General features: G+C 39.7%; 1 protein-coding gene across 4 annotated transcripts in view; it reads right to left on the reverse strand.

Annotated features, from left to right (window-relative positions):
- LOC134213383 (uncharacterized) overlaps positions 1–26,602 on the reverse strand; it is a 558,528-nt gene that overhangs the window by 53,421 nt on the left and 478,505 nt on the right. For all 4 annotated transcript variants that reach the window (XM_062692395.1, XM_062692396.1, XM_062692397.1 and 1 more), the window contains one exon: positions 21,775–22,393. In XM_062692395.1, the coding sequence (XP_062548379.1) occupies positions 21,775–22,393 (619 nt within the window). The remainder of the gene's footprint in view (positions 1–21,774; positions 22,394–26,602) is intronic.

A 26,602-nucleotide genomic window follows, 5' to 3' on the forward strand; every position in this document is an offset into this window, starting at 1 on the left:
TCTTAAAAAGCCACCCTAACCCGGTAGAATCGAATCAATTCTCGTTCCCTTGTAGCTCTGCTTAAGAGACAAGTGCTCAAAGTATTCATTGGGTGAAGGGGATCCTCATGTGATCATACATTCATACGGCATGAGACTCTTGGGATAGCACTGAAGTTAATGGGATCACGATTCAGCCAATAGCAAACATTACACACGACTTACAACATTACATATATTTAACGTATACATTTTACTCACGGTGTGCGCCTTGCCTACTACTAACACTCTCTAAAGCTTTTCTTCACCGGCCGTCGCCGGTACGCTGCGGGGCCCCGTGTATTTGTACGACTAATCCTGTGCGGCTCGTGCGGATTATTCCGGACGCAGCCGCCCCACCGCCTGCGGTGTGCAAATCAAGATCGAGTACGCCGATGAACTCCCTCCGCTTTGGTCCCACGCAGCGTCCACTTCGGTCTCTTTACCAGGTCCCCCGGACCGGTTGATCAGAACGCGCGATTTCAAGTGGCGCAAAATACTTCACGGTACCACACGATACAGCAGATATCAGCCGACAGGTAGAGCACTTTCTTCACTACACAGTACAACGCAGCGTGAGTCACTATAACAGAAAAGGCCTTCTTGTTAGAAGGCCTTTCCTTTTGTCTCTCACTTGCAGCGAAGTGAAGCGATGGATTAATGACGCAGGAGCTAGATCTTCTACTCTATAGTCCTGCTGATAATTTATTCCAATTGGAATTTGTCGAGGTGCTACCTCAATCCAGCGCACGGCCTGGTTTGCATGCCTTTGCCAAAAGTGCCCGATGTTGTTTGTCCCGTAGTGGCTTAATGATTCCGATTATCCAAATCTGTTTAGCGCGACAGTGTGATTTCTTCCACTGACCGTTCGTTAGATGCACTTCACGAGTAGTATTTAGAGCGATCTGTCGAATTTCGTACTGCTGATGCTACTATTTTGGGGAATCACTGGTTATACGGTATAACATTATGCAATTTTGGTTTTGCACTTGTCAGAAAATCTTCATTTGCACTTTTGGGACGGAGCACTTTTGACTTTTGACGTGAGCGAGTACAAGCCCAGTACCGTGTCGACTGTATAGCTGAATCGTCTGCTTGCTGTCGGTACTGCTTCGTACCGGAACTGTGCTGTGCGAGTGTAGGGTGCCAGTTTACGCGTTCCATTTTCTCCTACTGCTTCATATTAGGTTGCGTTATGGGTGGTGCTGACAGGCATCCAGTGTTGAACATAATTTCAAATGTCGAATTTCGTTCAGTTGGGTAATTCATTGGTCAACCAAATTCTATCGTAACAATATGTCTATTTCGGCCAAATGCCAGTCGAGTTTCAGATGAATGACATATTCGGCCAAACAACAAACCGCTTTTCCCCGTCAAAACATTTGATTTCAACGTGAAATTCTGTGGTTTTCAACAGGAAATTCTTGGCAATTTCCGCAGGTAATTCTTTGAGATTCCCTAAGGAAATTTTTTATAATTTACCCGGGAAATTTCTGGAATTTGCATCTGGTGGTTAGTGGTGTCAGCATATTTGCAAGCCATGGAGTGTGAGTTTGATTCTCGCCCTAGAAAGGAGAAAACATTTCGTGAAGCGGAAAACGCTCCGCTGGTTCACTGGGTGCTGTGTGAATATTCTGTCCGTCGTCTAATGCAGGGGTGCCATTATGCCAGATAAATCTGGCACTGCCAGACTTTTTTGCACCAAAAAGACGAAAAGAGAAACCATCCATAATGCCAGACTTTTCTAATTTCAGGCAGAATTTTTGAAAATTATTACCTGCGTACCTATTTTTTAATTTTTTTTCAAAGTCAGCTTCACTCTTCAAGAATCTTGTCCACAAAATTTAATCTCATTCGATTCTAAATGAGCAGGATTAACGAAATTTGCGTGATTTTCGGAGATATTTTTTCAAACTAATCCAAGTGAATACCGTATTACTTATCATTACAAAATTACGTATCGTATAGGTTATCATTCCAGAATTATAGTCGTTTTATATTTAGATATTTCTTTATATTATTGTCATATTCAAAGGCCTCTTCAGATTGAGGTACCATTATTTACTTAGAAATTACTTAGAGCAAGATTACCGGTGGTCAGTATAAGCCGTTTGGCAGTGCAGTAATCATTACTTGACACTTTATCGGTCGCTACTAATCGCTCTGCCATAACAGTAGCGCAACTGACAGGTGACCAAATTTGGTAGGGCGGTAAGAGCGCTGCTATTTTATTAAGTACTAGTCGACCCGGCAGACGTTGTCCTGCATAGTAGGCGTAAATGCGCGTTGTGAACTGCCCATATGAAATTTCCATACGAAACTTAATTCTGGTTTTTCACGATTTACTCAACCTAACTCGTGATTTTCTTATTAGGAAATATCATATAAACCCGTCGGAAACGATAACGAACATATTTGCCGAAAGAATGAAGAAAATCCATCCAGCCGTTTTCGAGTTATGCGGATACGAACACAGACCATTTCATTTTTATATATATAGATTTTCAAACTTCACCGGTATGGAATGCAGCCACCAACATGATAACCGAAAATAGTGACCGACACGAAAAATATTGATTAAACTAAAACATATTTTTGTTTTGGAGGTCTGAGTTCGTTTTTGTTTAGACTCAATGAAATATGAGTTTTGTTGTATGAAACCATTAATGCTTCAAGTTTCTGTAGATATTCTTAATTTGTTTTCCAAGTTCCAGTCAGAGCTTCCTATGTTAAGATCTTAATTTTTAGAACCTCCTTTTTCGGACATTAAATTGTTTTGAGAAATATGTAGACGAGCTCGGTGGTCTAGTGGCTACCGCTTCTGCCTTATAAGCAGGAGGTCGTGGGTTCAACTCCAGGCTCGTCCCTTTCCTACTTTGTATTTCTATCTTAGTTCTTTCTGTGTTTCATGTTATACCAAAACGATTCCTACTGTAATAACCTTCCACACAATCCCAAAACCTCCCGTGGCACCTATGAGAGGTCGTAGAGTTCTCTGCATCTTTCTTAAGTAGGTGTCCAACAAACCATCCTTCCCCTTCCTCAGCATTCGCAAGGACGTGGCCAGGACAGATCTCGACTATTGGAGAGTACATTGCTTCCATCTAAGAGTTAGTGATTAGTCCCAAATCAATATCTGTGGTAACGGATGAAAGTAATGCTACTCTCATACAATAGTCTTGGCTTGTACCACCTACGAATTTGTGCGAACTGCAAAATGCTAATGCTAATGCTAATTAAATTGTTTTGAGAAATATGTAGAAAGAAGAACACCTCCCTTTAAAACAATAAAAGTCAAAAAATATAAAACAAAAGCATAAAAAAGTTCCAAAAATGAAATTTTAAATATTGGTTGAGATATTCAAATCACATTCGTATTTAGAAAAACTGAATTTAAATAATGATATGACCAAATGTTTTGGCCAGATTTTGCCAGATTTTTAATTTGAAACATGCCAGACTTTTCCCAAAAAGTAGTGGCAACCCTGGTCTAATGCTAAGTGTTAAGTATTCAGTCTGTGCGACCCAGAGATGCCAGATTTGAAGACATGTCTTCAATTTGAAGACATTTGAATCTCTGTGAAGACATTAATTTCGTGAAGACATTTTGAAGACTTTTCAAAATATTTAAAGACTTAAGTCTACTTATTTGAAGATACTTGAAGACAATCAATAAGCCAGCGAGTGGAAAATACAATTTTATTTTTTACTTATAACATCTGCGACTTCTATTAGTAAATTATACAAAAAAAATTACAAAAGTTATAAAAGTCTTTTTCCCGTGCCTAGAATCTGAAACATAAAAATACCTTCACACTAGCGGGCTGATAACTGCAACGCATTTCAGACCTCATACACAGTTAACTTTGAGTTGTGTGCTGGTTAAAAATTCCCGATGGCAGAATTTGTTCCAATTTTTCTTGGCGGCGGCGGCGTTTTTGACATGTATGTAAAAAGGTATTTCGATCAATACATCCGAATGAATGACCGATCAAATTAACGGCAAAATTGATTGAATTCTTCTGTGACTTGATTGGATCTATTCAATTGTTGAGCTAGAACCTGAATTTTATCTTCATTCCTTCTGAATTCATTTGATCTTTTCGGCATTTCCATTTGACTTTCCTCTAAATATCCGTCGGGAAACTCTTTGAATTTTCCGTGAATTTTTAAAAGAATTTTTCTGTGAAAATTTCGAAGAATTCTTCGTGTAAAATAAGGGGAATTTCCGATGAAAATTATGAGGAATTTCTTGTCTAAGCTCAAGAGAATTGAAATTGGAAATTCAGTACAAAATTTATATCTAATAATTTCCGTAAAAAGATAAAAAGGAAATCCTCCAAAATTTGAATTGAAACTTCTGAATTTCTTCTGAACTCCCACAATAAATCCCTTTTAATTTCCACAAGAAAATTGTCTCAATTATTTTAATAGAAAATATTTACGAATGTCGACAAGAAATTGAAATTGTTCTGGTGTTGAATGGATATTTCTCATTATTTCCATGAACAATTTCTACGTGTAAATCTTCCTAAAATAAATTCTACAAAAAAAATGGTGGAATTTTAATTAAAGACTAAGTAGCAAAATCAGGGGAAACCTGTTAAATTGTTAAAATGTTTGTTAAATTCTTCCTTGAATTCCTTTGGTGATTCTTCTAGAAATATCTTTGGACATTCGTCCAGTATTTTCTCTGAAAATTCCTCTAAGAATTTCTTCAAACATACGTTCTGGTTTTCTTTCCGAAATTCATCCAGGAAATTGTCCGGAAGTTCCAGTGATTTTTTCGAAAAATCTACAGGAATTCATTTGGAATATCCTCCAGAACTCCTTCGGTAGTTCCTTCACGAATTCCACCAATAGTTCTTCCAGAAATTCATCCAAAAGTTTCCCCCGGGATTTCTGCGGAAGCTCCTCCAGGGATCCTTCCGGAGTTCCTCCTCTGGAAGATAATTCAAGGTTGCCGAATTACACTTCAAGAATGAAAATATACTTCTATTTCCTCCAGGATTCCTTTCGGAATTTTCTGCAGCAATACCTCAAGAAACTTCTCCAACTACCTCCAAGAATTTCTCGAGAAGTTTCGTCGGGAATTCCATCGGAAAGTAGCAAGAAGACAACAAGAAGCAAGTGTGTAGGAGCCGGACAATACTAATTACTCATCCTACTTGGTTGGCATGTGTACAAAAATACATATGAGAGAGTTAGTTCTGAAAATGTATTGCGAGAGATCGGCTGGTACCTGGTGCTGGGAATTTGGTTTCATCAGTACCCGCTAAGCTGCGGTGGACGACGGAGGTCCTTCGTAGCTTAGTAGGAAAAGCACCTGTCATGCGAACTGGGGTCGTGGGATCAAACCCCACCGAAGGGGCGGTTACCCTCCAATACCTCCGAACTAAATCTATCACATGTTGTACATATGCATAATCAAGTTTTCAGGAATTCCTCGTTAAATTTCTTCAGGAGTGTTACAGAAATAATAAGAAGCTCCATTCGTTCGTTCCTTCAGAAAATTCTCTGGATGTTTCTTCAAGTATTTCACAGTAAATTTTGTATCCCAACAAGGAATTATTTAAAAAGAAATTTGAAAGAGTTCCACTTGGAAATTCAGTTTAAAAATCCGACTCAGTACAGAATCCAGGGGAAACTCGTTTTAAAAAACTAGAGAATTTTAAAACATCTTCTCTTGAATTCTAACAATTTGAATGTTAAAAAAGTAAACATTATTCAAAATCAGTATTTAATACAAAGAGATTATTGAATTTACACACCTATTGGATTTTGAAATTTCTCGCTGATTATCATAATCTTAATATTGAAGACATTTGAAGACATTTTTAAACGACTGTGAAGACATTAGAAAATATCGTCTGGCATCTCTGGTGCGACCTCTGGTTAAAGACGGCGATCCTGTCTTCCTTTCTTTTAAATTCTACAAAATGATCTTCCAAATTTTTAAGGAAATTTACTCAGAATTTCTCGCTTAACTTTTCAAAAGGACCTAAGTAACATTTTTTTCATGAATTAATTTGAATACTGCAATCAATAGCTTTCATATTGTTCTGCTGATTGCGCTATTCAAATTAATTCATGAAAAAAAAACCCATATTAATCCACCTACAGTGAGATTTTGACCCTTCCTTAGTTATAAGGATTTTTTTCCAGATTCCAGTATTTAAACTACTCAGCTTCCCACGGTGATTTACCGTGAAGGTGACAAAATAATTGCCTACCCAAAGGCGGATGTCATGGGTTGAGTAACAACTCAACGAATGATAACGTACTGTACTTCATGCTGCCTATCTATAAGGCGCTCGTCGGATTGAATAACTATTGTGACATGGTTAGTAACTATCGTAACGGTGGTTTCATATATTGTACTCGTAATTTCCAGAGACCTCGATATTAATTAATCCAGAACTAACTAAATCAGTCATTGATCTGAGCGAAACTCAATAGCGTTCAATAATAACATATATTTCGCCTTATGGATGCCTAATTTGGTAAAACTAATCTTGTTCAATACCTTAAAAATAAGCGAGATTTTTATGGTAGTAAATTTCAGAATTTGCACACATACGCACACATACATGCATACAAGTGATCTATTAGTGTCTCAAAACATGCTCACATTTGCTATCTAGCTTCCACTGAAGAAATTTTGGAAATCCTTTTCAATTTTTACGTTTTTTGCTTTTCTGAGAAGATTTTCTTGTACATGCTTCTATATGTTCCTAAATTAAAATCATTTGTTTCTTTGATACAAATCAGAAAAATAGGCACAATTCCATGTCATATTATTTGTTATAATTATATTTTCAATGTCAAAGTGAATTTGTTTAAAATACCATACATTTTATTTAATAATTCACGAGATTTCTTGATAGATCAATACGTAACCCAGCTGCGTAACGCATACAAAGTGAAATTATAGACACTTCCGAAGCAAGGGTCAAAAATGTTACATAGGTCCTTTTGAAAAGTTAATCGAGATTTCAAAGCTAGTATTTTCGAGATATCGAAAGAAATTCTTCAGATTTTCCAATGAAAGTTCTTAGTTTTACGAAAAGCTTTTCCTATTTTTCAACGAAAAATTGTATGGAATTTTCAAGAAAAATACCTTTTATCTCGAGAAATCCTCTGGAGTTTTAACGTGATTGTAATAAACTGTCGGCGGCGACGGCGCACACCTCTAACCACCGTATGGTCCTCCAGGAAATCTGGAGGATCCCAAAAAAATAAAACTAAAACGAGTGATTCTTTTGAAAATGAAAATATTAATTTCATCATTAGGGAAGATCCATTAATTATGTAACGCAAAAATGGCCATTTTCAATCACCCTACTCACTATGTCACACTTTTTGTATGACGTATCTAAAAAAAATGTATGGATTGTCACAATTCAGGAAACCCCCCTTTCCCTCTAAGCGTTGCGTAATTTACGGATGTTTCCTAAACACAAGGATTTTTCTGCGCCATTTGTTGGAACTGTGAATATAGAACTAGTGTTTTAATCTATACATGGACCACCGTTGGTGAAATAAATATTTTTTCATATAAATATTGAGGCTGTTCACAAATTACGTAACGCTGGAAGGAGAGGGAGGGGGTCAGGCCATGCGTTACTATTCATACAAACCAAATAAATCTTCCATATAAAACTCGTTACGAGGGGGAGGATAGAGGTCCAAAATCTTCAGATTTAGTGTTACGTTATTTGTGAATGAATCCATTCCGGATATTCCGAAGGAGCATTTGGTGGCATGAATCACAATGTCAATGCTGTACTCAGAATTTACATACGAATGCTAAAAAATATCGGTGCTTTGAATTGGAATTCATAAAATGGCCAATTATGAATGTTCTTGATTTCCGTTCCCTCAGGGTTTTTTTCACAAAATCCGTAACGCTGAATTTGATAATTATGATACCCCACCATATCCCTCTCGTAGCTTATGGAAGGTTTTTTTTAACGGATCGTAACGCTTGGTCTGACTTCCTTATTTCCCCCAAAGCATTACGTAATTTGTGAACAGTCCTTTAAGAAAGCGAGAAAGTCAATACATTACTAGGTGTCTTAGGCACGGCAAATGCTGGGTAAAGCGTACCATTGGTACTTCGCGTACCTGAAGGAATAAAATAGACCCCATCTCGCGGTCCTTAGCCTCTTACCCAGCTACTCCTATCCCTACCTCCCCGCGGTGCTGGCCGGGATACGAGCAACCTTAGGGAAGATCGGGTAACCAACCCCGGTGGGAACTATGGTCGTATGCTGACAGGGAAGGGGGGGTTTGCTCCTCTCCGGAGGTGCAAATCTTACTGAGCGTCTGTTCTCCATGTCAGGATCGGCTCACAACAGCGTCTGTTCTCCATGTTAGGGGCGGCTGATCATCGTCCGAGTGCCAGCGAGGGACTCTTAAGTCAAATTGTGCGCCATGGTCCACCGGGAATAAGGAGGAATGGTCCTCCGGAAATTTAGGGGGCTTGGTATCAGGCCCTGCAAGCCAGCCTTTAAAAAAAACATAAGCAACGAACAATCAACAAGAGAGTACGGACCGGAACCATCGGCGAAGACCACTGCGACGAAAAGGACTAGCGATTGGAAACTCGGTTCGTGGAACTGCAAATCTCTCAACTTCATCGGGAGCACACGCATACTCGCCGATGTGCTCAAGGACCGTGGATTCGGCATCGTAGCGCTGCAGGAGGTTTGTTGGAAGGGATCAATGGTGCGAACGTTTAGAGGTAATCATACCATCTACCAGAGCTGCGGCAACACACACGAGCTGGGAACAGCTTTCATAGTGATGGGCGATATGCAAAGGCGCGTGATCGGGTGGTGGCCGATCAATGAAAGAATGTGCAGGTTGAGGATCAAAGGCCGGTTCTTCAACTTCAGCATAATCAACGTCCATAGCCCACACTCCGGAAGCACTGATGATGATAAGGACGCATTCTACGCGCAGCTGGAACGTGAGTACGACAGCTGCCCAAGACACGACGTCAAAATCATCATAGGAGATTTGAACGCTCAGGTTGGCCAAGAGGAGGAGTTTAGACCGACTATTGGAAAGTTCAGCGCTCACCGGCTGACGAACGAAAACGGCCTACGACTAATTGATTTCGCCGCCTCCAAGAATATGGCCATTCGTAGCACCTACTTCCAACACAGCCTCCCGTATCGGTACACCTGGAGATCACCACTGCAGACAGAATCACAAATCGACCACGTTCTGATTGATGGACGGCACTTCTCCGACATTATCGACGTCAGGACATATCGTGGCGCTAACATCGACTCTGACCACTATCTGGTGATGGTTAAACTGCGCCCAAAACTATCCGTCATCAACAATGTTCGGTACCGACGACCGCCGCGGTACGACCTAGAGCGACTGAAGCAACCTGATGTCGCCACTGCATACGCGCAGCATCTCGAGGCAGCGTTGCCGGAAGAGGGTGAGCTCGATGGGGCCCCTCTTGAGGACTGCTGGAGTACAGTTAAAGCAGCCATTAACGACGCAGCGGAGAACAACGTCGGGTATATGGGTCGAAGTCGACGGAACGATTGGTTCGACGAAGAGTGCAGACAGATTCTGGAGGAGAAGGACGCAGCGCGGGCGGTTGCGCTGCAGCAAGGTACCCGGCAGAACGTGGAACGTTATAGACGGAAGCGGAGACAGCAGACCCGCCTTTTCAGGAGAAGAAACGCCGCCTGGAAGAAGCGGAGTGCGAGGAGATGGAACAGCTGTGCCGTTCTCAAGATACACGCAAGTTCTATCAGAAGCTCAACGCATCCCGCAAAGGCTTCGTGCCGCGAGCCGAAATGTGCCGGGATAAGGATGGGAGCATCTTGACGGACGAACGTGTGGTGATCGAAAGGTGGAAGCAGCACTACGAGGAACATCTGAATGGCGCTGAGAGTACAGGCAGTGAAAGTCAAGGCAATGTCCCAGTGGGGGATGTAATGCCAATGAAGAAGAAGAAGAAGGATGGTATCGGAGCTGAGCTCATCAAGATGGGCCCGGAAAAGCTGGCCACTTGCCTGCACAAACTGATAGTCAGAATCTGGGAAACCGAACAGCTACCGGAGGAGTGGAAGGAAGGGGTTATATGCCCCATCTACAAGAAAGGCGACAAACTGGAGTGTGAGAACTTTCGAGCGATCACCATCCTTAATGCCGCCTACAAAGTGATATCCCAGATCATCTTCCGTCGTCTGTCACCATTAGTGAACGAGTTCGTGGGAAGTTATCAAGCCGGCTTCGTTGACGGCCGCTCGACAACGGACCAGATCTTTACTGTACGGCAAATCCTTCAAAAATGCCGTGAATACCAGGTCCCAACGCACCATCTGTTCGTTGATTTCAAGGCGGCATACGACAGTATAGACCGCGTAGAGCTATGGAAAATTATGGACGAGAACAGCTTCCCTGGGAAGCTTACCAGACTGATCAAAGCAACGGTGGATGGTGTGCAAAACTGTGTGAAGATTTCGGGCGAACACTCCAGTTCGTTCGAATCGCGCCGGGGACTAAGACAAGGTGATGGACTTTCGTGCCTGTTGTTCAACATTGCGCTAGAGGGTGTCATGCGGAGAGCCGGGTGTAACAGCCGGGGTACGATTTTCAACAGATCCAGTCAATTTATTTGCTTCGCGGATGACATGGACATTTTCGGCCGAACATTTGCAAAGGTGGCAGAACTGTACACCCGCCTGAAACGTGAAGCAACAAAAGTTGGACTGGTGGTGAATGCGTCAAAGACAAAGTACATGCTTGTGGGCGGAACCGAGCGCGACAGGGCCCGCCTGGGAAGCAGTGTTACGATAGACGGGGATACCTTCGAGGTGGTCGAGGAATTCGTCTACCTCGGATCCTTGCTAACGGCTGACAACAACGTTAGTCGTGAAATACGAAGGCGCATCATCTGTGGAAGTCGGGCCTACTACGGGCTCCAGAAGAAACTGCGGTCGAAAAGATTCGCCACCGCACCAAATGTGTCATGTACAAGACGTTAATAAGACCGGTAGTCCTCTACGGACATGAAACATGGACAATGCTCGAGGAGGACTTGCAAGCACTCGGAGTATTCGAGAGACGGGTGCTTAGGACCATCTTTGGCGGTGTGCAAGAAGACGGTGTGTGGCGGCGAAGAATGAACCATGAGCTCGCCCAACTCTACGGCGAACCCAGTATTCAGAAGGTGGCTAAAGCCGGAAGGGTACGATGGGCAGGACATGTTGCAAGAATGCCGGACAGCAACCCTGCAAAGATGGTGTTCGCTTCCGATCCGGCAGGTACGAGACGGCGTGGAGCGCAGCGAGCGAGATGGGCAGACCAGGTGCAGAACGACTTGGCGAGCGTGGGGCGTATCCGAGGATGGAGAGATGCGGCCTTGAACCGTGCATTGTGGCGTCAAATTGTTGATTCAGTGTTATCTGTTTAGATGTTAACTAAATAATATATAATATATATATATATATACTAGGTGTCTTGCACATATTGGATACGTTACGGATACACAAAGATAATATTTCTATTTTTGTAAGATGGGTAAAAATATTACTCCGGATAATCGAGCCATTTTCTCCGGTTAATCGAGCCTCGGATAATTGAGCCTCCGGTTAATCGAGCCTCCGGATAATCGAATCCGGCCTGTAATGCAAAAGTTCCATGAGCAATTAAGAATTTTCCACAAAAAATAAATAAATTAGCACTTTTAAAAGCAAAAATTGCAATTATGAAAGACAAATTCTCCATAAAAAAATCAAAATGTTTCACGAAATACAAAATATCATTGCTCTTCATTGGTTTTTACGTGGAAGGTTTCTATTTTTTGTGGAAAAAATATTTATTACTAGCAGACCCGACGAACTTCGTTTCGCCGAAAATTGATTAGTTCTCGAGTTATGCAGAAATTTCGGTTTCATTTGTATGGGAGTCCCCCTTTTCAAAGGAGGGAGGGGTCTCGAACCATCTTAAGAACCTTCCCCGACCCCAAAAACCTCTGCATATAAATTTTTACGCCGATCGGTTCAGTAGTTTCGGAGTCTATAAGGTTCAGACAGACAGAAATTCATTTTTATGTATATAGATATGTATATAGATGTGGAAAATTTTGTATTTGTTTATTGCTAATATTTATAAAATTATGGGAATTTTGTATTTTTTTTTCGTGGAACATTTTGGTTTTTTCTTAAAAAATTCTTCTTTTATAATTGCAATTTTTGTTTTTGAAATTTATTTTTGTTTTGTGGAAGATTTTTATTATTTGTAGAAATTTTATATTTTTTTATTGCTCACACCCTGATTTCTTTATTGGCAACTTCCTATGTTTTAGAAGAATTTCTAAACAGCAATTGAAGTTTTATTGTTTGAACACCTCGTTATTCTTTTTCATGTTCAAGAAAAAACTGTATTTAATATGTTCACTGTCACAATTCTGATGTAGAAAGTTAAACGAAATTACAGTTATTCGATGAGAATAATGAAGCGGAAAATAAATTGGCCTACAAGTTTCATGAACTACCCCTAATGTCCATATTCTGGAAATACGTACACTTCTCTACAAATCTACTGCACGCACTCACCACAACACGTCATCTCGATTTCGCTGCTAATGGCTCTGTCAACGGTCCCGTTCCTGAAATCTAATTAGATTCCACAGAGGATTATGATCTGGCACATCACCGTGTAGCGTACCAAGCGAGTTTGTCCTGCGGCACCGGTGCCAGTTGAGCTTTTCGTTGCGTGTCTGCAAATACAGTTTAGATTTCTATACACAGACTTGCCAATTGCTCGTTTTGTATCCAAATAGCCAAATGGCCAGCCATTTTGAGAGAAGCTGATGTTGTTTCATGCTAAACCGTCAATAACTATATGATGTTAATAATGTGGAAATAGCTAGCGGTGTTCACGAGTTTGCATGCATGTAGACACAGCAGTACCATCGCTATCAGTATCGTTAATTCAACCATCATCATCATTACCGCTAGAATTTTAGGCAATTCTGGTCAAACAGATTGAGTTCATAGAAATAGTAGTAGAATTTAATTGATATTAAGATATTATCTCAAAATTTATTTTTTATAACATACCCAATTCAAATTTTAAATCAGTCAATTTTATGGACTTTCGAACGAACGGTGGCACACATGATTCCAACAGATTAATACTTTAGTTGCTAAAAGTCCGTTTCATTTATGAACAGAACATTATTTAGAGCTGTTTGGGGGAATGTATTCACTTGTCATCAGACGAGTAGCTACTATCGAATTTTATTTCAGCAATTGATTGTACGGCCGTTGTCAATTTCGCGAATTTGGAATTTTTGGGTATTTCAGTTTTGTTGTTCTTTTGTCAGCACCCTTGAAAATCCGGCTAAAAATGAAGAATGACAAATGAAATCCAATAAAAAAGAATATTTTATTAGTTTTAATTGTCATGAAACAATAAAAAACCTAGATTTATCCATCTAGCAGTGATGATGCCTTTCTTATGCATTGAAGAGGTAACGAAAACAATCACTTAAGAAAGGTCAAAAATAGCACTTTAGGAAGTTGGATTTAACTTTTTCCATCAATTTACATAAACACAGGATTCTGTTTTTACACGATTTACATTTTCTCAATTTCCACTCATCCTAAATGTTAAACGTATATTAATTATCATGTGATTTTTCTTTGATTTATTCTGGATTTTTTTAAACATGTTGCGAAGAGTTTGGTGGCAAATTGAAGTCACACGATCAAAAATACGAGCGAAAAAAAATCGTGTAAAAACAAAACCCTGTGTATTGCTTTTATTTATTTACATCGCAGACAGCAAAATATTTTTTTTTCTTTTTGCGTTTTTCTTCTCAATGAGGGTCTCTATGAAAATAAATGATAATTTGTCAAAAATTCGGATAGCAATGTCTAAAAGGCCCAATTTTAAATTGCAAACAATAAGATTGAATTCCTCGTCGAATGCAACTTATTGCGTGTAAATCGGTCAACGATTAGTTCCAAGAAGCGCATATACAATGGTTAAAGGCGCCTAAAAACAAATAAATGTTCAAACTTATTATTACAATAAATTATGATAGAAAATAATATAAAAAAATAAAAAATTCGAAGAAAATGCATAGAAACAGCATAAAAATAAGTTTGTTGATATGTTTGTTGATATACTCAGTGATATTGAACGATTTGTCAATACAAAGAGGGTGCCCATAACCGAACCAATAAAGGTGTCCTCAACCGAATTTAGCAACTGAAACGTGAAAGTGATGGAAAAAATTTTCGAGCTGAAATTTTAATGGCAATCGTCATTGAACCACAAAATAGACTAAATCTATTGTATGAATACGCATTAGAAATCACATTTTCAATTCAATCACACCATTTTATGACACTTTCAAAAAGGTCGAACAAAACTTTCGTGTTGATTTTTATGTACAAAAAACCCAGATCAATCCACCTAGCGTTGGTGGTGCCTTTCTCACGCATTAAATAAATAAGAAAAGCACATAAAAGAGGTCGAAATAGCACTTTAGGGGGATAGATTTTACTTTTTCCGCCAAATCATATGTATTTGCGGTCATTTGAATGCATTGCTGCAAACTTCGAAAAATAGTTTTTTTTCGTTTTTGAAATTTTTTTTTCCCAAGAGGGGACCCTTGGCAGAAAAACAATATTTTTTCAATAACTTTGGAACGCAATGACCGATTAGGCCAATTTTCAATAGGAAACAACAAGACCGCAATCCGCGTTGACTGCAACTTGTTGTGAGCAAATCGAATAATGCTAAGTACCAAAAAGTGTGTCTCACATTTTTGTACACATACACATACACATACAGACATCACCTCAATTCGTCGAGCTGAGTTGATTGGTATATAACACTATGGGTCTCCAAGCATTCTATCAAAAGTTCGGTTTTAGAGTGATCCTATAGCCTTTACGTATACTTTGTATACGAGAAAGGCAAAAATGTATTTGTTCATGGTTCAAAGTAGAGGTGTCTATGGTGGAACTACACTGTCGGACACATGTCATAAGACGAGTTTGTACAATCCCATTGAAATTCCACCACTTAATTGTATCTTGACAGATACGTATTTTGACCTCAATAGTAAGGCCGTCTTCAGTGTCTCGTACTTGACTCGACTTGAAGAAAATGATCGCAGCTTACACTATTTATACTATGCGTAGGTATAATAATTTATCTACACACTTAAATTATAATAGCGAACTCGGTTGAATTTTTTACCGAACCACATCGGTTGATAGCAATGAACCGATCAGTCGTTCGTTTTCTTCAAAATATTTTGAATAAAAACCGAACATTCGGTATATTAAATATCTTTTGACAAATGAGAACAAAAATTAAACCGAAAAATACTGTTAAGCCTAAATGCAAGAATGTTATCAATCATTTAGTAATTTGCGTTCGATCATTTAGTAGTTTGTCAATAACTCATTCCAGAAGCTGAATTTCAAAATGTGTTGTACGGTGGACTTCTAGTGCGAAGGTTTTTCTACAACTCTGCCTAATTGTTTGTTATTAGAATTCAATTAACAAACACCAGCAGAGAAATTCGGAGACGCATAGTGGCTGGAAATCGTACGTACTTTGGACTCCGCAAGACGCTCCGATCGAATAGAGTTCGCCGCCGTACCAAACTGACAATCTACAAAACGCTAATTAGACCGGTAGTCCTCTACGGACACGAGACCTGGACGATGCTCGTGGAGGACCAACGCGCACTTGGAGTTTTCGAAAGGAAAGTGCTGCGTACCATCTATGGTGGGGTGCAGATGGCGGACGGTACGTGGAGGAGGCGAATGAACCACGAATTGCATCAGCTGTTGGGAGAACCATCCATCGTTCACACCGCGAAAATCGGACGACTGCGATGGGCCGGGCACGTAGCCAGAATGTCGGACAGTAACCCGGTGAAAATGGTTCTCGACAACGATCCGACGGGCACAAGAAGGCGAGGTGCGCAGCGGGCAAGGTGGATCGATCAGGTGGAAGATGACTTACGGACCCTCCGTAGACTGCGTGGTTGGCGACGTGTAGCCATGGACCGAGCCGAATGGAGAAGACTCTTATATACCGCACAGGCCACTTCGGCCTTAGTCTGATTAAATAAAATAATAACATGCTACACGCAGATGAAATTACTCTTATTCTCTCTGTTTACTCACATTCACCATTCGCTGAAGGTTGTCTCTCCAGCGGGCGGCATACTAAACACAAACACGGAGACAGCTATCTCTTATTCTCTCTGTTTACACAATGAGAATAGATAGAAGGTGAGGAAGAAGACCTAATGCAAGTGTATTAGTGGATGATAGAAAATGTAAACAGCAAATGGTGACGTACATATTTGCACGGCTTCTTATGGGTGCTCGTTCGAATGTAGTAGTGAAAGGTTTTTCGCCATACACGAAAGGCACGCACACAGTATATGGATTTCCATACCTTAGTATTTATTTTCATTGCTGTTTACATTTCGTTTGACAGAACATACTCGATTGAGCTAGTACAGCAGCATTCGAAATCTTGTACTGCGATTGAATGAAGTCGACCGAAATACATAATGCAAAAACGTACGAATCGAGTGATTCGATTCGAGATGCGCAATGCTTCTCCAGCTTTCTTATATCTAATGAAGTAATTCCATTAGTCCCGCCCCTTCATTAATCGTTATGAGTGCACATTATATTTACACCCATATCAGATCACAAAGGGGCGGGGCTAACGGGCCTAATTCGTTGAATACAAGAAAGCTGCTGACCTTATTTTGTATAAAATGGTGGCTCGGAAAAAACTGATTTCAATTCTAATGACTAACAGAAACAAAACCGAATAATCTTGCCAGAAGATGTCACTATCTGCCAATGACAGCCAAATCGATGAAGACGCCAATACCTCTTCTTGGATAAATAGTTTAAGTCCTGAAAAGAACTATGTGTTGTTAATTCTTGAAGTTCTCCTCACTTTGCCACGTAAGTTCCCATCGCGGTCGAAAACCAAACGTTGCAAATAAATATATTTGCCTTTGGTTTCGTGCCACTTCTGATTCTGCTTATTTCTCCTTTATTTCGGACATTTCTGAGGATGATGTCTTCTAGAATTGTGATATATTCCACTGAAAGCCAGTCGGGTGGCTTCAGCGGCGATGCGGCCGATGAGTCATGTTAACTCCAAGGTTGGAGACTCAAAGTCCATCCAACTGGGAGCAACTATTTGACTTCTTGATTCAGTTGACCGCTGAGCAGTTTGCTCAATGTTAATAAAATGACACAAATTATTATGGCAAATGCCATCACTTTCGGATAGCTACTTAGTCCCGATTGGGCTGCACCTTTGAGTTTTTCTATTCTACTACATCAGAATCTATCATTTGACTTGTAAGTAGTGCTCTTGAAACATTTGATCTCATTTCCAATAGCATATATAACAGGTTAACGAGATAAAGCATCTACGTGTTTCATGCTTTAAGAACTTTAATGAATAATATCATAATCATATTCCGATAAAAAAAAGATTCCACTCAACGAAAGCCAATTCACAAATTGGCATTAAAATCGTGATCAACACCAAGATGCATCTGAAGAGAAATAAAATGCAGTTTTTCACTTACAACGTTCCCGATGAAAGACCATTCAAAGCCATTGTCCGCTGCCTTCCAGTTGTGGAAAAGCATGACATCGAGTTGGAACTGATGCAGCATTACAAGATTCAATCGGTGGCTATTCACGATCTCAAGAAAGCACAGTGAAGGAAACTACCGTGGCTGTGTCTATTTGGTCCACTTTCCGATGGGTTCCTTCGCGCTACACGTACTGAAGATAGCACGATCACTAAACGACATGATTGCATCATGGATATCTTACAGACTCACACCAAAGACTAATTAAGACGTTCATTTCAGAGACTAATTATCGCACGGTAACATTACCCAATATATGCGGTTCTAAAACTTCGCTCATGGGGCCCGTAATTGCAACCTTTTCACCCGCTGCAATGTTTGCGCTGGGCCTAATGTTGGTTCGGAAACAATATCCGATTTCGATATTGAGAATCGACTGCTACTCACTTAAGTATTAGTAGTACTATTATGAGCAGGTTTGTCAATCCCTTTCACTTTCGGTGACCACTGCACGAGTTTTCGTTTCGAATGCCAAATGATTTTCCAACGAATGTCTGTTTCTTTTGATTATGATTTCATCTCCGAAAATGCACAAATACGGCAGATTAACCTGGTGATATTTTTGATAGCAGATTCATTGTTCCCAGTCAAAAAATTGTAGACTGAAATCTTTGAATAGAAGGGAACTGTGTTTAGCTTTGCTGTTTCTGCTTCTAAATCTCCTAAACGCTTTATAAACGGTTTTGTTATTATATGATCTGAAGCCAACCCACGCTGCTTATCATGTCGCAAGTCTTGCTAGTTTGGTAAGTAACGTCCCGTGGTCAACTGTTTTGAACGCCACCTTCAACCATTTATGCAGCATCAACCTGCCATCCTGAGTCCGTGTTCCACCAACAAGAAGAAGTGTACTGCACCAAGCTCGAGCATACAGAGCGCTTGGCCTGGTTCTTACAATACGCAAACACAGCCGTTCAATATTATTTCAATTAAATTGGTGCATGAGTACAAGATGGTAAATCAAAGACTAATTAAGACGTCACTGTTGAGCTCTTTTGAGGGACCACTTCTGGTACTGCATTTGGTCCCTCGGTACCCAAGTTTGACGTTTTATTGAATACCTTGCCTTTCATAGACTTAGCCATGCAGTAGTCAGTGGCAACGTGGCAAAGTTTGAAACGAGCAATAATCATAGTTCATACAATCGTTTCAAGATTCAATTTTACATCTAATTGTTCATATATTTTATTGAATGACCAGGAATGCACATTTTTTGCTCTAAAGAACACGCTGGTTTGCTTTTGGTTCGGTACCAGCTCGGTGGTTTGATGCTGAATAATAAATGTATCGGTTTTTACAACAACAGTATTCTCCGATGCATTTAACCTTATGGTACAAAGGTACAAAGTACGTCAAATTCCAGCATCATAATCGCATTTGCCATTTAAGATATCCTGATATTGCGCATCTCCATAATTTGATTCGAGCCCACCAGTTATTATGCTTTATATTTCCGCAACAATCGATATTGCTGAATTTCGTGACAGCACGTCGATTAGCCTTACAGCTGTCTCAACTCCGGTAATGATAGCAATAGCAAACAAGTGACGGTAACGACCCTAATAATTATTATTTACTTTAAGTATCTCCGCTGCTTCCGGAGATAGGGAACTTTGCTCAATAATCATCATTAGCCATCAACTGCGGCTAATAGCGAACAACTAAGCATGGTTGGAGGTCTTGTGGCGAATTCTCTCAGCGGTCGTCCAAAGTTTTGATTTAAAACAACTTTTTTAACTTCCTGGCGTCCGGGGGAAGCTATTTCCATAATTCATTTTTGAATCGGAGCAAGGCAACGCTGGATGTAACTTTCCGCTGAATGGAGTGTTTGAATACCACCATTTGCATTATTCACGGGCTCAATAATGAACCGAGCGAGCACAAAGGATGCTTTCAAACTCGCGTTCCTTTATGATTTACGAATGGAAAAAGAACTTCGACACGAAAATTGCTTTTCAATTAAGTTATGATACAATCGAATCGAATTGAATTTCTCCACGATTTAACGGAATCGAAGCGCATTAACGGCCCATTCGATTCAATTTACAGCCGAACCTCCATTGGTGGTAGGAAAAAAAATCAATTTCATGGATCACTTTGCTTTCCGAGGGATTTTCGAAGTTTTCCACCGAAATTACTATGTGTGGGCCGAGGGTCAGCCGAAGGTGGTATATCTTACCGGTTGTTAGCCTTCAACCATGCAAATAACAAATTATGACGACGGCTGTTGATTGCTTCTTCGCTACATGCTCTCGGTATGTGTAGGAAGTATTATCAACCGGTGCGGTAGAAGGGACGGTTGGGTCCAATTATTACCGTTCGTTGGCAATGACGCAAACCGTAACCAGCAACCGCTGATATGGGTGCAGATTTTCGTGTAGGGGGAGACGCTTCGGAAAACCAATTATTTTTCTGGTCTCCTCTCACATTTGTCTTGTTTTAGATGGATGTAACAAAACTTTGCTTGGAATTATGTAGATGGTGTGTAAAAAAGGCACACGCACTGCCTAGCCCATTCAAAGAATAGAAAAGCGGACGCGTGGTGCGTTGTTCCCAAATACAAAACTGCCGACATATACGCTTTATGCTTCTACATATAAGTTTTTTCGGTAACAGAGTACGTTAAATCGCAAAGGTCTTCTCAATGTATGATTCGATTATGATAATATTTAACCTTCTTAATTGTCGGGGATATTGTGCAGTAGGAGTTGTTTGTGCTGGCGTTTATTCAATTGTACCTTTATTATGCAATTTAGCGTAATGCTGACTTTGAGGCAATTTATCAGTAAGTTAATACGCTTCTTTCAAGGTATTCGGCCACATGTATTGTCTCCCTGATAGTGTGACGAATTTTTTTTTGTTGTAGTCGCAGTTCCATTATATGATGACGTCTCCTCTCTGACCTGGCTTCTGACCGAACGACTCAGCAATTCATTAAACTGGCAAGCATTGGGTATTGGAAGACAGGTTCAGCATATAAGCCGAACACTTTATGCCCTTAAATATCACAAGATATTTCTATGATTATCATAATTTTTCCACCAGGGAAAATTCAATAATGTTAATAAAAATCTATAACAAATTCTGAAAATAATTACATTTCTATTGTTTCTGGTATCATTACACCAATGCTGGGCGTATTGCACAGGATACTGGATAGAGGCAAGTGACTTCGTGGAAGGTTACGAGCAAGCCAGATACATACGAGGGAAATGAACCACTGAATCCTAACCTTCAGAGAATCCATAGGAACATCGACCGACCGGACGATCAATATGGAGCTCTCTGTAAGAAACTGATTTGAAATTCAATTTACTTATTAATTACACCCACCAATGTAAAATTGGCACAGCGGAAGTATCCTGTATTCTTTGAATCTTTTGAGTGAACAATAAGAAAATTTTAACAGTTCTTGTTTGATGGTGTAGCGTCAAACATCTTTTATCTATTCGTACTTTAGAACATGGCTAATAGAATTAAATGTTGTGCCCAACGACATCAAATTTAACGGAACTTCATCCAGATGAAAATCCTTGGGCAGTTATGAAACCGGATTTTCACAAAACTTCAACAATGTTCATATCATGTGGTCAATATCTGGAAAGCAGACGATTAACTTTGATTGAACATATTTTTTTGTTTATGTTTAGATCTCTGCATTAGATGTTGTCTCATTGTCACCCCGGATGACGGTACTACAAGTTCATACCAACCTATCTTCGGATTTTTAGGGACAAATTGAAAGAAAATAGCTTTGTCTTGTGTGATAAGGATAGATTTTGTAAAAAACAAAGACACAGTAAAAAGAAGGGTAAGCAAAGAGATCATTTTTTGACGGAGCCAGCCATTAAAATAAAGATAAGGTATGACAAAATTAACTCGAATGGACCATACTATGTATTCCTCTCTCCTTTTATGATATATTACGTTTCATTTAAATTTAGAGCAGGAGAAGTTTATCATCACATTGTAATAAATTATCACCCTTCGTCGGAAACGACTGAAAACAAGCCCTGTTTTCCCACGGGTTTTCCCCCACTGAGACTTACCCTGTGAATTGTCCTCGGACTCAGCGACAGATGGTGCGGTGCGGCAGCTTTCTTGTTCAAGTACACCTCGGTTTGCGTTGCTTGCGTTTTCATGGCACTTCGTTTGATTTTCTCTACCACTACGACCTCCTGCTGTTGCTGTTGGATCGCCGATGGTGCTGAGCTTGTTGTCAGCAGACCACCACTTCCAGGGGCAGGTTGATGGTGCTGTTGTTGCTGCTGCTGTTGCTGTTGCATTACTGCTATGTGATGCTGGTGTTGATGTGGATGTTGACTAATGAGCTGCCCGGGATGAGCCTGGAGGTGCTGCAGGTGCTGGTGGGTGTGAATGTGCTGGTGGACAGAGGGCGGTTGCGGCTGACCGACCTGTAGTTGCTGGTGTTGCTGCAACTGTTGGGCCAGGAGTGGCTGGTGGTTCGGCTGCTGGAGTATGGAGTGCAAAGGCGTTCCATACTGTGCGACCGGTGGCTGATGCTGGGCTAGGGTGATGGTTGGTTTTTTACCTCCTATCAGTCTTTCTTGGCTTCTAGCTGCGACTAGACGGGATAGCGGTCGACCGCCCATGGCTTCATCGAAGGACGTCAGGGTGTACGAGCGGGCAAAGCTGACGTGCTTGGTCCTGTTGAGAGAAAAGAATAGAATGAAATTCCAAGTGAGGAACGGTGAAACTTATACGACCGGGCACGGACAAAACTCACAACGGCACACCATTATGCACACTCGCTTCTGGTCTCACACAGCACTACATTTTGAATGGAATTTCAATTGTCACACGTTCAACCAGTGCGACATGGTCATCCCAAATGACATCACTTCAGAGCGTGTAGTAGAATAATGGGAAAATCTTGGGGTCAATTGATTGTGGTTTCGATGCATGCTACCCTCTACAGATTAGTTCCACTTTTCATTGGTGTACAGATTGGAGTGATTTGAATTTCATGCAAAAATCTGTGAGGACGTCTTTGGCACAAACTAGAATATACTCTTTGACACCATCTCGAATCCATCTAAAATTTAGAATTTCAAGGCGATTTCATGCAACAATAGTAAAAAAAAAATCGATCTCTAAAGTGGCTGCACCGTTATCGGCACATTTCAAACACAGTTTTCATATGATTTTATTTGGATGGATTTGGGAAAATGGTTTGCCAAAGCTACTGGGGATAATGATCTAATTCAATGTTTTTTTTAATCAAAAAATAATAACAAGAACCAAAAGCCAGTTTTTTAAACTTGCAATTTTTCTGCTGGAATCACGAAATTAAGCTGGAGTAAGTTGATTTAATTAGGCAAGGAAATATTAAATTGAAAAGAAAACCAAGCAGTACAATTCAATCCGATTTGATTGCAGCTGCTCAAACACAACTTGAACCGATCGTTTATTTGTCACGTTTATGACAAACGCGTTACTGAGGAATGAAAAATATTTTATCTATTTTAAGTCTTATTTTATTTACGTTCCATCTTCAAAAAATTACATCTTTGTTCAATTTCAACACAATTTAAATAATTTTATCAACTGTAGTTTGATTCCATTTGGAAGCCTATCAATCTTGCATTATCATTGAAAATTATGCTCTTGGAGGAATGGGGGTCCTGCACCGATATAATCGATGTATTCATTCCTCCTTAGTCGTGCCCTCCTTAGCCGTGCGGTAAGACGCGCGGCTACAAAGCACGACCATGCTGAGGGTGGCTGGGTTCGCTGGGTAGGCAATTTTCGAATTGGAAATTGTCTCGACTTCCCTGGGCATAAAAGTATCATCGTGCTAGCCTCATGATATATACGAATGCAAAAATGGTAACTTGGCTTAGAAACCTCGCAGTTAATAACTTTGGAAGTGCTTAATGAACACTAAGTCGCGAGGCGGCTCTGTCTCAGTGTGGGGATGTAATGCCAATAAGAAGAAGAATTCACATCTTACTCAGAATAGCGTCACATGACTTGTTGACATGAAACTTGTTTCTCTGTAAGTCAATAACTTCTGTCACTAACGGCTCAAAAAATCTTTCATTTGATCAAATAGAACGGAAGTTTCCACCGAGAAGCAGTAGTACTGCCAATCAAATAAATCATTTCCTGATTAACTTGAATCACTGTGGAAGCATTGCATAATTGATTCCTTTTCGGTGAAATTACGTTCAATGTTGGTTTCCCTTCTGGGACTGAATGTTGTTTTTTACTACGAATGTGAGCACGAATGAAACAGCTTCTTTTTTAGAAAACAATGTTAAGGGAATGAGGAACAGAGCATGGATAATAGTCAATAGCCAAATAGCTTTAAAATTTGCTTCATTTAACATTCTGAAATCTTTTAGTTTTGATTAGTTAGGACCAAATAATCATAAAGGTGACGTACTTAACTGAAATAACTGACACAACGAAAGCATGACGTAATGTGCAAAACTGTTTCTCTTAAATGGTCAAAGATTATAATTTCAGGAGTTTGGAGTACATCTCCTTAGCAGCGTTAGTGTGCATGAGTCAGTCTGTTGAGTTTAACGTTTTGAAAATATGTGAAGAAAATCAAAATCAGTGAATTGACGATTAATTTTGTTTGGAATTCATCCGCTTGGCGGCGCATATAATGTGATAACTGCTAGTTTGAAGGACTTCAATTTTCCCCGGGAATCAACTTCCCGGAAAACGAGAAATGAAATATTTGTGCCGGGAAATAAAGAAAACTCTTGAAACTAATTTAAAATCCTAGTTTAAATTTTGACGTAAAATATGACTTCGAAAAAAAAAATAGCTTGGACTGAAAATATACCCCAGTCAATACCAAATCGTATATGATGCAATATAAGATGTTAAAGTGGAGGTGATATACGTATATGTTGTATGGAAAAGTACTTATATCGCCTCCACTTCAGCATCTTATGTGACGTCATATACGATCTTGCGTTGGCTGGAACACTCGACTTCCGGGATGCTTGCTACTGTGTCCTCAAATGATGAAAGAATTGTTGAAAGCCTGAAAGTTTTTTGTTCAGTTCGAAAAGCGTTCACTCCTTCTACAAAGCGTTAACCATGACATAAGTATCAGCAACTGCTCTGGCTCAAGAGTACGATGGGCAGTATCCTGATAAGCTCCGCTTTGTGCTACTTTTCCACATTTTTCCATGAACTTTTTCAGGTTGTGGCCGCATTTTTCCCTAATTTCGGGGCAACGACGGCTTCGAGAGATTCTCTTCTATTATCACAGAAATATTAATAACATTAACTATTCCTTAACTCGGCGACATATTGTTTTAGTACAAACAATTTTCTGGTCTTGTTAGTTTGAAGGATAAACCATTTTTATTTATGTACGGCCATATGAATAAATTTTCAACTTTAAATGCTTTTTAAACAGATGAACGAACATATTTGGAGAAAAATATGGTTCCATTCGGAATAAAAAAAGAACTTTCAGACAAGTGCTCGATTGTCGTACTTAAATGATCTTGACTATACTTCTTTTTTTTTCAGTCAAACTTTGGTTGAAATGCCGAACAGCACTAACACTAATTTCTTCATAATCCAAGAATTAATCAAGCTAAGGGAACCAAATTTGGAATATGAAGGTTTTGGATGACAAGAAGTGTTCCTATGGTGACCGAGACCCCTCCCCTAGCGAACCGATTTATCAACTGTCTTCCAAATAAAATTGCGAATATAAAATTAATTCAGGGAATAAATCTATTTCAAGCGAAACGAGGTTCGTCAGGTCTGATAGTTTTATAATAAAACTTTACATATTCGAGAACGGTGAAAGAATAAGTACTGTGAAGGACAAAAGGTTGAAAGGACAAAAGGTCGAAAAGACAAAAGGTCGAAAGGAACAAAAGGTCAAAAGAACAAAAGGTCGAAAGGACGAAAGATCGGAAGGACAAAATGTCGAATGGACAGCATGTCGAAAGGATAAAAGGTTGAAAGGACAAAATATCGGAAGGATAAAAGGACGAAAGAATAAAATGTTGTCAAAAAGTCAAAAGGTCGGAAGTCAAAAGTTTGAAGGACAAAAGGTCGAAGTACATTCAAAGTTAATTGCCCATATATTCCGGCCACCCAGAGTGAAATTGATTACTATGTCTGAAACTCGATTATGCATATGCACAACATGTAATAGATTTAGTTCGGAAGAGGTATTGGAGGGTAAACACTCCCTTCGGTGGGGCTTGATCCCACGATACCAGTACGCTAGACAGGTGCTTCCCCTACTAAACCACGAAGGACCTCCGTCGTCCTCCGAAGCTTAGCGGGTCGAAGGAAATGAGGGTCGAAAAAATGACAGAAGGTGGAAGGAAAAACAGGTCGTAAGAACGGAAAACCGAATTCACCACTTTTTGAAATTTCATTTTTCTAGTTTAGAATTAATTTTTAACCAGATTTGAACAAGCATTGAAGTTGATATTATTGAACGACATCAAACACTTTTTGAAATCTCAACAATTTAAAAATTACAAAACAAATATCAAAGTATCCCGTCTAAGGACGGTCTTGGGCGTTAGAGGGCTACTAGTTGACATCAAAATGAAACCCAAACGTTCACAAATCACATAATGCAAAATTGGGCAATTCCATATCCCTCCCTACTTTACAGCGTAACGTAACGGTTTCTTACAATAAAAATAAATTTATTATATTCGTTTATAGTAACTTAAAACAAGTTTTGTAACTTAAAACGTTACATCTTTTGAGCAAATAAAAATAAAATTACTGTCACTAGAAGAAAATCATTTTCATGAAGTTAAAATCATTTTCATGAAAATGAGTGCAGAACCATTTTCTGGAATTACAATTTAAGTGAATAAAGACTGGCAACACTTTGATTTGACAATATAC

This window comes from Armigeres subalbatus, chromosome 2 (genome assembly GCF_024139115.2).
Source record: "Armigeres subalbatus isolate Guangzhou_Male chromosome 2, GZ_Asu_2, whole genome shotgun sequence".
Classification (NCBI taxonomy): Eukaryota; Metazoa; Arthropoda; class Insecta; order Diptera; family Culicidae; genus Armigeres; species Armigeres subalbatus.